This window comes from Eschrichtius robustus, chromosome 4, assembly GCF_028021215.1.
Source record: "Eschrichtius robustus isolate mEscRob2 chromosome 4, mEscRob2.pri, whole genome shotgun sequence".
Classification (NCBI taxonomy): Eukaryota; Metazoa; Chordata; class Mammalia; order Artiodactyla; family Eschrichtiidae; genus Eschrichtius; species Eschrichtius robustus.
Window position 1 is genome coordinate 114,012,468 of NC_090827.1, and position 13,451 is coordinate 114,025,918.

At 44.0% G+C, this 13,451-nt stretch overlaps 1 protein-coding gene across 1 annotated transcript in view; it reads left to right on the forward strand.

Annotated features, from left to right (window-relative positions):
• The window catches only part of CLNK (cytokine dependent hematopoietic cell linker), a 114,745-nt gene that overhangs the window by 14,230 nt on the left and 87,064 nt on the right, over nucleotides 1–13,451 (forward strand). Inside the window, exon 4 of the mRNA XM_068541998.1 lies at nucleotides 7,506–7,534. Coding sequence (XP_068398099.1) covers nucleotides 7,506–7,534 — 29 coding nt within the window. The remainder of the gene's footprint in view (nucleotides 1–7,505; nucleotides 7,535–13,451) is intronic.

The following is a 13,451-nucleotide window of genomic DNA, read 5'->3' on the forward strand; positions in this document are numbered from 1 at the left end:
TCCAGAGGACAAGGTACAGGTGGCTGTCATTTCTCACATCCCAGGAGGCCACTCCTCAAGGAGACGGCCTCCCTGTTCTATTCCGTGCACAGGGAGGCCCCCTGCCGGCCTTCCTGGCCAGGCACACCTGAGGTCACAGCTCGGGCCGGGCGGCCACAGCTGCTGGTCTTCTCTCGACTAGTCTGGTTTTGCCCCACCTGTTCTCCAGCTGCCCTGGGTGTCTGTTCCCTCTGGACCCCCGCACTGTGCAGAAAGTGTCCTCCCAAAGGAATTCACAAGCTTAGAGCTTTACGGAGGGTGCCAAGTGCTTTCAGAGGATGCATGGAATAGGGTGGTGTCCCGCCATCTTTCTGTGGTTGTCCACAAGGAGCTCCTATGCAGGAGATGTTCCATAAACATTGCTGAAGGGAGGGGAGTACGAAGGGGGGGAAGGAGGAAGAATAAAGTCAGGACCCAGCGGGACGCACCAGGATGCTGTGAGATTGTACTACTCCCAGTGCCTGGCATAGACTGGATCCTGAAGTAGATGATAAAAGAAACTTTTAACAGAGGGATAAGAATGGAAGAAGAGAGAGAAGACAGAACAAGCAGGGGAGGGACAGAGAGAGAGTGGAGGGGATGGTGGACCCAGGAGTTGCTCTGCCCACTGCAGCTAAAGTAGAACCGCAAAGCACCCTGCTCTGCTCCACTCACTCATCTGCTAAATATCCATCAAACTGCCAAATAATTTTGTTTTCATTTTTCAATATTTGTCAGGAACATAGATAGCTTACACAAGAGGGATTATAGCTTACCAGACATGCTTTCTGTCCTCAAAAAACTTAAAATCTAGTTGAAGAAAGAAAAAAACACAAGTAAAATTTAATATACAATTTATATAAGAAATTAATAACTATACACTGCTTTTTAACTATACTAAGTATGCTATTAGAGCCAGAAGTGCTGCCGTAGGAGCTCAGAGGAGGGAAGGCTCAAGAGCCTTGGCAGGGCAGGATGCTGAGGGGGTAGGAGTGGGGTTGGACCTACTCCAGCCCAGAGGGTCATGGTGGGTTTGAGCTTTTTATAGTTTGGAATAATGCCAAACACTGTCAATGTTTTCCTCGGGATCGTTTCAGGGAGTTGCATCTTCCCAAATATTTTTTTTGTAAAAACAAAATAGAACACAGGAGATTCTTAGAACTAGTCAAGAACATCTTTCACAAAAAATGAATCCATAACACTCCTACACTGTTGGTGGGAATGTAAATTGGTGTAGCCACTATGGAGAACAGTATGGAGGTTCCTTTAAAAACTAAAAATAGAACTACTATATGACCCAGCAATCCCACTACTGGGCATATACCCAGAAAAGACAAAAACTCTCATTCAAAAAGATACAGGCACCCCAATGTTCATCGCAGCACTATTTACAATAGCCAAGACATGGAAGCAACCTAAATGTCCATCGACAGATGAGTGGATAAAGAAGATGTGGTACATATATACATTGGAATATCGTATGTTCATAAAAAAGAATGAAATAATGCCATTTGCAGAAACTTGGATGGACCTAGAGATACTAAGTGAAGTAAGTCAGACAGAGAAAGACAAATATCATATGATATCACTTATATGTGGCATTTTAAAAAAATGATAAAATGAACATTACAAAATAGAAATAGACCCACAGACATAGAAAACAAATTTATGGTTACCAAAGGGGAAGGGGGTGGAGGGATAAATTGGGAATTTGGGACTAGCAGATACACACTACTATATATAGAATAGATAAACAACAAGGACCTACTGTATAGCACAGGGGACTATATTCAATATCTTATAATAACCTAAAATGGAAAAGAATCTGAAAGAGAATATATATAACTGAATCATTTTGCTGTACACCTGAATCATTGTAAATCAACTATACTACAATTTTAAAAAGAACATTTCCATCACCCCCCCAAAAAAAAGAATGAACCCACTATTCACTTATTAAATATGAGTCTTGATCTGATTCCACCTTGGTGTGAATTTCATCTGCTTCAAAGGAATATGGAGTTGGGAGATGTTCTCCAACGTTGAGTCTATAGTGAAAAGGAAGAACCTATTCCCAGGGGGATTTGTGTGGGAGGCGTGCACACCCGTGTATCAGGTTCCTAATGTGCTGGCACCCTCCAGGCCTTGCTGGGGGAGAATGAGTCTGTGTATAGACCCAGACGGGGACTGCAGCGCGGCTCAAGGCTGTCTTACTCGAGGGATGCCCTCTTACCTGTGCTTCCCTGCACCTGAGCACCTTGCCTTCATCCACTCACCCATCCTCTCCCTCATGCTCGTTCAACAGCACGTTTCTGTGCATGAGCCATGTCCCAGGCACTGCGTTACATACCTGGTCTCCCTTTTAGGAGTTGGGGGCCTGGTGTAGAAGGTTTGAGAAACCGCATTGTGCTCTGTTCTGGTGATACGAGTGTGAGTTCCACCAGGCAGGTGCTAGGTGATCAGAGGAGGGCTTTGGTGGCCATGTGGGGAGGAAGAAAAATGCCCAGTGTTGAGGCCCGTCACTACCTCTTACTGAGACTGTGACATCCCAGACCTTCCCTTTGCACTCCATCATATGGGCTCCTGCGTCACCTTCCTAACATGTGGCTCTGAGCATCCTTTATCCTCTGCCTTGCAAAGCTCCATGACACCTCGAGATTGACACATCCTTCCAGCTTATCCTTCAGGTTGCCTGCTCTCCAAGCTCACTGTGCATTTCCACACCTTAGCTTCCATGGCTCCCTGATGCAAACCCTACCCTTCCCTCAGAGAGGTGGAGAGAAGAGGGTGAGCCCTGCCAACAGACAGGCTGGGTGGGAAGCGTGACACCATTGACTCCCCCATGAGATTGACCTGGGCCTCCGTCAATCCATCTGCAAAATGAAAAGGCCAGTTTGTGGTCCCATCCAGCACAAACATCCCATCATAGCCCTAACACTGAGATAAAGATACTGTCCAACAAGAATTGCTAGGAAGTTTGGGTGAAATGATTTCTGTAAAGTGCACAGTTCCCAACATGGTGTAGATAAATGTTCAAAGAGCGGGAAGAAGGGAATGAATTTAGAAAGTTTACCTCCATTTTCATTTCTTTCTGGTTTATATTGAAAACGAGTTTACTGACTCTTAAAAAGATCAATCATCTTCCCCCAAATGAGAGCATTTTATTCTAGTCTTTTTCCTTTGAGGGGCAGAGCTTAAAGTGAGGTGTGGAGCTGAGCCAGTTAATCTTGGAGGTTTGAGAGAGGGGGATGAAATCACCCCGACCATTCCCCAAGGGTTTTGCTGCCACATTCTGGACCAGCGGCGGGTGCCTGGGGAGACCCATAGGGGCCCACGCACACCAGACTCAAGGATGTGATGAGGAATTAGTCTCCATGCCAGGAGCCTGACCCTGGAGACAGGACCAAGTCCCCTCTCTATGGGACCGGAATAACACACCATCCAAACTCTGTTCCCATAGATAAGAGAACATGAGTGCACTCTGCCCACTCCATCAGATCCAGTTCTCCCAGGCAGCGAGGGTGGGGGGAGTTTAATTTAGTACCCTTTAAAAATTATTAAACCTTTTAAATTATTAAGAAGTATTAAAAATTCAAAATAATTCAGAAATTGAACATCTTCATTTAAAATGAGCCTTAAATATTGAAAACCACAAACCTCTGGAGGCCAGCTTTGCTCAGTTCATACTCCATGCCCACCACGTGGACAGCTGCCTATCCAAGCAGAAATAGAGAGAGAGAGACCTGCTTCACTCAGGCCCAGATGCAGAAAGGAGCAGGCGGGTGGGAAGGGCAGAAGGATGGCTGCCAAGCTACACACCATCCAGCTGCAGCTCGTTCACATGTGGCCGTGTGATGGATGCGGTTGACTAAAGGAAGCCGGGGAGAATCTTCGTAATTCCCTGGCAAGAGGCAGCTTGCTAACACATGGGCCTCGCTTGAGCACTGAGAGAACACATCAAATCTCCAGCAAGTTTGCAAGCAGCATCTTTCATTAATCACCCTGGGCTGTCAGGCTGCAAAGAGTGTTAACACAGGAGCCTTTTCAGAGCACTTGTCAGCTGCCGGTGTCGAGATAGTGTCTGCACTCCAGCCAGACAGAACCGTGGAGTCCGGCACGCCTCCCCAGACCCCTCCTTCCAGCCTCCCTCCCCGCTTTCAGGCTCAGCTGGAATAACGACATCGTTCCCTGCTCTGCCACTGCTTCCTCTGCTAAGCCACTTGGCTTGCATTGACACACAGAGGGCCCTGGGGTGCACCGTCCCGGAGGATAGGACATATGAACGAGCACCATCGCTCTGGGGCCCCGCCAAGAGGAGTCAGCAGATAAACCGCTTCCAGACAGCCTTACAATTAGGAGGAAGCTGCCAGTTGCAGGGAACTCAGGGGGCTGAGTTGTTGCATCGGCTGGTAAATAATAAGGCCAATCCAGGGGCTCAGTTGCTTGCTGTGCCACTTTAGACACGTCACTTCTCTCTTCTAAGCTTTAGCTGCATCTGCAAAGTGGGCAAATCCCACCAGCCAAAACCGAGCCTTGCTTGTGCCTGAACAGGCATTTTTCCCTTCAGATCCACCCTTTTTAGCTGTCCAAAGACCTCAGTCCCACCTCCAAGAATCTGAAACTTGGAACCACGAATTGGACATTACCTCCAACATGCTTTCAATGTTAGTGATCTTTGATTCTAAAAATCGGGTGAGGGGAAAAATAAATAAGAGTCAGCTGAGGCCAAGGTCAGAAGGAGGATGAAATCCTAATTTAAAACCTGAAGTGTGTACATGTCAATCCCAAACTCCCAATCTATCCCTCCCCCCAACTCTTCTCCCCTGGTAACCATAAGTTCATTCTCTAAGTCTGTGAGTCTATTTCTTTGTTGTCAATAAGTTCATTTGCAACATATTTTTTTAGATTCCGCATATAAGCAATGTACATGTACATACTGCTGTATTTAAAATAGATTACCAACAAGGACCTACTGTATAGCACAGAGAACTCTGCTCAATATTATGTAACAATCTAAATGGAAAAAGAATTTGAAAAAGCATAGATATCTGTATATATATAACTGAATCACTTTGCTGTACACATGAAACTAACCCAACATTGTTAATCAACTATACTCCAATATAAAATAAAAAGTTAAGGAAAAAACAAACAAACAAAAAAATGATCTCAGGTCATCCAATGTAAAAGTACAGGCATTGTGATAGGGCTGACATGCTGAAGGAAATGACAATGACTTTGAAATAACATAGACTAAGGTCAAGCGGTGGAAGCAGATTTAAAACTCAATTCATGTTTAATCTTCAACATGATTCTGTTAAACGTCAATGGATTGAAAAATAAATCCTGGATGTATTGATGTGTCATGATAAAATATGACAAAACAAAAACAAACAAACAAACCAAAAAAACCCTGAAGCTCCTCCTAGGATCCCGGGAAGAGGGTGCCTCATATTCAAAGTCCCTGGGCTCAGGATTGCATCCTGCCTGCTCTGAGGTGCTGCCTTCTGTCCACAGCCTGGCCTGCCCTGCCTGCATCAAGCTCCCTGTACACAGTCGCAGAAACATATCATTTCCATGTCACATGTCAGGAGCTGCAAGTCTGGGGAGTCTTTTGAGGCTTTAATCAAAGACCAAGATGTCAGGGAAGGGGCTGCGTGTGGAAAGTGTCAAAAGAGATCTCTCAGGACCCAGATAAATGATCTGCTCCTTCCTGACTGATTTACTGTTAATTTCTGCAGCATCTCAGGCAACTTGAAAGAGTGCCAAGAGCTAAGCACAAAGCATCCCAGACGGCAGCTACAAAATCCCTCCAAAGCATGACTCGCCACGGCCTGCAGGCAAGGGCCCCAGGAGGCAACAAGGATCTGAGGGTCCAACAGGCTGGTGGCAAGTCTCTTGCTTTCCGTGGGACTGGGCAAGTCATGGAGCCCTCTGAGTTCTCCATTTCCTCGTCTATAAACTTGGGACAGGGAGAGCTACCCAACAGAATCATTTTGAGTATTAACATGGTGAGCAGAGAGCAACAGTTTGAGCTGGAAGCGGGACTCGTGGACTGTGGTCTCCTGGTGACTATTATCTCCCAGTTTAACTATTCTGTGCCCAGTGTCACAGCCACCAATGAGGCCTCATAAATATTTACACCCAGCGTGTGTTGCGATGCTCAATTAATTGCTCCTGTGACGCACTTTGAGAGCCTCAGAGGATAGGTGCCATGCAAAGGGATTATTAAAGACACAAACAAGTAAGCTCACAGAAGCCGCATCCTTCCGAGCTTTCCATTGCCCCAGGGCTTTTCAGATCATTGCCCGAAATCTAGGGGAAATGTGCTTTCAAAATCACACTGTCTGACAGACTCTAACTCCACCCACCTCACTACAAATAACTCAATATCTTTTCTTTGTATGGCTGAGTAATATTCCATTGTATATATGTGTGGGATAGGGAGGGTGGGAGGCCGGGAGATGCAAGAGGGAAGAGATATGGGAACATAGGTATATGTATAACTGATTCACTTTGTTATAAAGCAGAAACTAACACACCATTGTAAAGCAATTATACTCCAATAAAGATGTTAAATAAATAAATAAATAAATAAATAAAATCACACTGTCCAAGGCAGGATGTGGCAGCCAGGAGAAGACCTTGTTGGTCTTTCCAGATAACTTACCACCGAAGAAATGCAAATGGCCCAAAACCATTTGAAATAAATAAATAAACAATAATTAAATCTAACTAGGAATCGGGGAAGTGAAACAGATAAAATAAGGAATCAAGTAGCAAGTAGGAAAAGTTGTTTTAAATGGTCGTGGATTTAATGGTGGTAAGATATGTTGAGATGGTCACTTCACACTCTGTAGATAAGAATATAAATTCATTCAACCCATCCAGAAGGCACCTGAGTGATACGAAACAAGGGGCCTAGGAGACCCACATTATCGTTATCAGACACCTTCATAGCAGTTGCACTTGATGGAGTCTGTCCATGGAAACACTCAGAGATCAGATTAAAAAGGATATCATGTTGCAGGAAGGGTACACACTGCAACATGATTTACAATTGTAAAAATGAGCAAGAACCTAATTTCCCTCTCCAAAAATCACACAGCTGATAAATACCATGTTTTCAAATAACAAAGATCTACAATGCATTTTTAACATCAGGAGCCTATACATTCTTTTATATTATTTTTAAACATCTGTATATTGAAATGCATGAAGACATCCTCATACACGCATGCACATATGTGCCTGAGACTCGCCAAAATATCACCTGTGGTGTTGACCGTTATTTTCTTCTCCATGCATTTTTCTATTTTCTGTATTCTCTGTAATGAGATGTTCCTTTAGGTCTAGAACAGCACAAACATAAAGTAAGTGTCCCATAAGTTGATTTGTGATCTGCCTTTGATGACTACCCACTCCTCTGGGGAAGATGATGAATTGCTTGCAGCTGACACTTACCTTGGTTCTCTTTTCTGCCCTAGGTCATGGCCTCGAATCCATAGTGTCACAGGTGAGTCAGGGCCCCCCAGACACCTAAGCAGTGGGAATGTTAGCAGGAGTCCGTTACTCTTCTTTCCATTCTTTTCTGATTTTCTTTGGATAAAACTATTGGCCTGTTCCAGGTGACACTGGTGACTTAGGGTCTTTCCCTCTGGTGGCTCCCAGGCTGGAAGTGTGTGACATCCACAGCTTTGGAGGCTGGCAGAAGGGGTGGGAATCGTGCCTCTCCATTTATTAGCTGTGCAGCCTTGGATGAAGCCCAGATCCCTGTGGGCCTGAGTTCCTTCAACTGCGAAGTGGGTATAAGTCTGCCTGAATGCCGGTATTGTGGCTACTCATTAGTGTTTGTTCAACTAAACTGTACATAATGGGCTCCCCCCAAAATATGTGTTGAGTGAGTGAATGGGTCAGAAACCACATTTTATGCTTCTCCTGCATCTCTTTTCAGAGCCTAGTTCCTGTTACCAGACACAGAGTAAGACCCCATTAAAGTTTGAATAAAGTATATACTTACTCATCTTGGAGTATTATTATATCAAGGAAAGTCCCATAGAGCTAACTAGAAAACTAGTCACTAGAAATAATGACTGGGATGAGACATAAAAAAAGAGAAATAGGGGGGCTTCCCTGGTGGCGCAGTGGTTGAGAATCTGCCTGACAATGCAGGGGACACGGGTTCGAGCCCTGGTCTGGGAAGATCCCACATGCCGCGGAGCAACTGGGCCCGTGAGCCACAACTACTGAGCCTGCACGTCTGGAACCTGTGCTCCGCAACAAGAGAGGCCGCGATAGTGAGAGGCCCGCGCACCGCGATGAAGAGTGGCCCCCGCTTGCCACAACTAGAGAAAGCCCTCGCACAGAAACGAAGACCCAACACAATCATAAATAAATAAATAAATAAATAAAAATTAAGAGAAATAGGGAATTCCCTGACAGTCCAGTGGCTAAGACACTGCGCTTTCACTGCCACGGGCCCGGGTTCGATCCCTGGTAGGGGAATTAAGATCCTACAAGCTGTGTGGCATGGCCAAAAAAAAAATAAAAGAGAGAGAGAAATACAGGAAGTGTGCAAAGAAGCAATAGATGCATTGGGAGTGATGTCATCAGCAAATCAATTCACAAGATTCATTATAGCACATGTTGGAGAATATAAGCAGCACCCAGCCACCCAGCATGGCTTGCACAGCAGCGAGGAGGAGGAAAAAGCAAAATCAGCGCTGCAAGTATGAATATAAATAAGAAACAAACGAGCACCCAGCTCTAATCCCTCTTGCAGAACATGTTTTTCTGAAGCTTCTCGGGTCCTAAGAAAGGTTACATTCTCTCAAGGTAGATGTTTCCAAATTGTACTGAGTCCTTGGTGTCAAAAGTACCCCCCCTCCATCTACTTGTCACCTCTCAGCCCTTCCTACCATCCACTTAAAGTCTTGGGGGGACTGTAGAGAATTCTAAAGGGGATGGTGCCTGTAAATGAGGTTGTTCATCTGATTCGGTGACTGGTGAATTATAAATGTGACCTGTACCCCTCCCGCTTTGGGCTCATTCTCCACCTGCCTTAAGGTAGAAGAAAAACTGACAGGTGGTATTCCACTTCATTAACAACATTCTAGAGACACAAGCAGGGAAAAGAAAGCAAATCATAAGCCCCCAAAAGTCAATTGAGATAAAGCTGCCCAGACCTGCCCATAGGCACTCAGATCTGTACCCTGACAAAAATACTTAGCAAACCACACCACTCCAGCCTATGCAAGCTTAGGCACCAATGCCAGTGTCTACTACACTATAATAAAACTGATATAATTAAAGATGCACATGATGGTTTACATAAGAGACTGCTCATCGTGGTGCTATTTATAACATTCCCAGATACTTTAAAGTTGTTTGCAATTTTTTACCATGGGATTTGTTGAAAATATGGTAGGGCATCTATGTGAAAGAATACTACATAGCCATTAAAAATGATGACGTTGAAGCATATTCAATTATGGGTATGTTATAGCATGCTATTATATGAAGGGGCAGGCAAGAAAACAGTGCGCATACATTTTGATCATATATACATAGATTATATCATGTGTGTATGTGTTGTTAGGGATTTTCTCTAATCAAATATTTATAGTGGTTATCTTGGTATGCGGACATTATAGTGATTTTTATTCTCCTCTTTTTTGCTTAACTGTATCTTATAATTTTTCTACAGCAGCATTTTTTTTTTGTATACTGAAAACAATCTATCAAAAAAAAAAAGTTCTCTAGGCCTTGAGAAGACAGACACATATTCAAACTTGGACAATCTGTCAATACCAACATCTTCTGTGAAGTTGATATATAGAGAACAGGGTCATGTTTTTCCATAAAATAAACTCGGGAGATTTTCTCCAGGAACACTTGTTTTGTTTTGTTTTTTTCTAAGGAAATCAATCTTTTTTTTTTTTTTTTGGCTGTGTTGGGTCTTTGTTGCAGCGTACCGGCTTTCTCTAGTTGCGGCGAGTGGGGGCTACTCTTCGTTGCGGTGCGCGGGCTTCTCGTTGCTGTGGCTTCTCTTGTTGTGGAGCACAGGCTCTAGGCGGGCAGGCTTCAGTAGTTGCGGCGCATGGGCTCAGTAGTTGTGGCATGCGGGCTCTAGACATCAGACTCAGCAGTCATGGCGCACGGGCTTCGTTGCTCCGTGGCATGTGGGATCTTCCCGGACCAGGGCTCGAACCCATGTCCCCTGCATTGGCAGGTGGATTCTCAACCACTGTGCCACCAGGGAAGCCCAGGAAATCAAGCTTAAACGTTGGTTTTTCCCACTTCTAAAAGAAAAATTAATACAAATTTTAGGACTAGAGGGAGGAAAGGTGGGTATGGAATATGTGAGCATCCAGTGCCTCCTTCTGGCCATTTCTAGATAATGCAGTACCTGTGTTAATTTATCAGAGGCTGGTTCTCTCCAAGATGTTGGGGAAATTGGTGAACAGAAACGTTAACAGTTGAATTGCAGGGAAAAGTTGTCCACCCAGTTCTTATAAGCACAAGCCAGGACTCAAATCATCTAAGGTTGATATGCCCAAGGATTTACAATGTCTTCACAATTCATCATGTATCAGAATGACAGCAGTGAAAAATGTATATCATCAAGCCCACGCCAGCGTTTATGCTTTGGTAGAGCTGTAGTGAGGCCAGAGAATCCTTACCTTTAACACGATAATTCTAATTCACGTAGTTCTAGCACAGTCTTTTGAGAATCACTGGCTGAAGCAAAAATATATATAGATAGGTGGATGGAAACTATCAAAGCTGTCTCCACCAAGAGGCAGCTGCCTTAACTATCACCATTCATTCATCCATCCATCCATTCATTCAACCAATTGCGGTAGTTTATTAATGTGACAGACACTCTAACCAGCTTTGGCCACAAGCTTTTAAAAAAGGAAATAAAAATGAAAATTTCTGGGGACTTAGCTAGTCTGAGATTCTACAACTGTGCTCTACAGATGAGGAAACTAAGAACTAGAAAAGGGAAGTGAATTTCCAAGAGCCATCTAGTGAGAACATTAAGCCTGTTCTCCCAACTCCCAGTACATGTTTCCCATGCAACTGTGAGTTTAGACTATTTGTGACTTGGAATTCACAGCTCATAATCTTCAGATCAAGAGACTGTGGTTCAGTGAATAAAACCAAAATTCCCAGAAGTGCTAGATGACTGAGCTGGTAGATAGATAGGTAGATAGATAGATAGACAGATAGATGATAGATGACAAATTCAATATATAATAGATATATAACATACATATATTATATGTGTGTATATATATTCTATATCTCTATTTCTGTCTCTTCCTTTCCCTTCCTACTTCCCTCTTTTCTTCCCTTTTCCTTCTCTGCTCCCCTTGACTATACAAGTCATAGTCAAGGCTTATTGGACATCATAATCCTTTACTCAGAGACAGTGAAAGTAACCCTAAGCAAGTTCCTTCCTGCCTTTCGCTATAACCATGGATTGATGCCAAGCTGAAGATGTTCTAAACTTTGGGACCTGCCAGGGTAAAGTGTGTAAACTATCCTACTCCTCACCATAGTGAGAGGAAGATCAGGCCGATGCCCTCCATCCCCAAATACTTTCAAGTTTTTAAAAGATAAAAATGGAGAAAGGCAGCATCTTGTAGAGGAAAGAACCAAGGGCTGTAAGTGTGGAGCTCAGAGTTTGAATACTGGTTCTCTCATGATACCAGCAAGCCCTAGGACTTGTGAATGAGAGAAAATGAAAAGAAACTAACATATATGGAGTCCCTACTTTGTGCCAGGCCTTTTATAAACTTATCTAATTTAGTTGTAAGGTACAGATTTTATTATCCTTGCTGTATAGATCAGCTAAATGAAGCCCAAGTGAAGTTAGGGAACTTATAAAGACACCAGTAGTGTAGAACTCAGATTCATCACAGCACACATGTTAAGTTAGGCACCAAATATTGTCAGCCTCGGTTTTCTCAGTCATTGAATCCCAGAGCTTCACGGCTAGAAGGGACCGCAGCTTGAAGAACCCTTCTGAAGAACTGACTGGTGCTCGTCAACAGAGTTGAATGTTGGAAAAGGCACATATTTGGTTTGAAAATGGGCACTAAATAATGAACAAGTTCCTAATATAGATCTGAAGATCTAAAGATCTGGATTGAGTGAAAAAAGATTTGGCCATGAAGTTGAACTTGAAAAGACATGAAACACAGAACACAGCAATTCCTTAGTGGTGCACTGAGCCAGGGAGTTATTTATTTACGCTACTCAACAGCTAGTTGGGGTAGATACTCTTATTCCCACCAGGCTTACAAGCTTGCCTGAGGTCACATGGCCAGAAAGTGAAAGGGCCAGGATTTGAACCTAGAACTTCTCATTCAGCTTCTGTGAAACATGTGTCCATGCCTTTGATCAGAGGCTCTGCTACGTTATTGGTGAGCACCAAGGCTGATAAAAAAAAAAATTTAAGGCTGCAAGACACTTTAAAAAAGAAATCGTGGGGCTGAAACACGACAAATGTTTATGTATATTTTTTTATGTAAGTCAAGTCCAGAGGCAAGCAGTCCAAGGCTGTTTGGCAGCTCTTCTCCTCAAAGTCAGAGACCCTGCTCCTCCTGCATCCCTCCCCGCCTCGAGTTGGCCTCCATACCATCGCCTAAAATAGTGATGTCTGCGCTCTGGGCTGCAGGAGGAGGAAGGGAAGGAGAAGAAGGAATGAATGGTGCACAATAATTTCCCTCAAGAAAGTTTCCTGGAAACTGTGAGTTGATTTTCCACCTCTTCCATCAACCAAAACTTGAACTCATGCCCACATGAAGATTAGGACAGGTAATAAGGACCTACTCAAGGTGGCCATGTACCCAGCCAACCAGGACGGGTTCTAGTACAGAGAAGCAAGGGAAAATGGTTATGGCGAGACACAGTGGTCTCTGCTCTGGAGTACTTAGTGACAGGAAGTTAGGATTCACTGGCCTCTTGCTTTTTTCTACATATTTATGAGTATCACTGGCCTCTTGCTTTTTTCTACATATTTATGAGTAAGTCCAGCTGGCAGCCTCTGGAATTGGAGGCAACCCTAACCCTCACCTTTCCTTTCTCCCCCTGTGCCTCTCCCTCTGAAGTTTCATGACTGAAATGAAAGCAGAAGCTGGTTTTGCTTGGGGAACCTGTCTGGTTTAGAAATACAATCATCTGAAAGATCTGTTAACTCATTTCACTTCCTAGAGAAACAGAAAGTTCTAGAACTCTGCAGACTTCCTACTTCTACCCTTCTCACACCAGGGAAGCACTTTCTCTTCATGGGACTAGTTCGGGATTTTCTTCACCCATGCCTATCCCATGGCAATAGCACTTGGGTGCTTAGCCAGCTACCCTGCCCCTTTAAAGGTACTAAATGGGGACGTAGACAAGGCACCAGCCTTGCACCTCCAGGG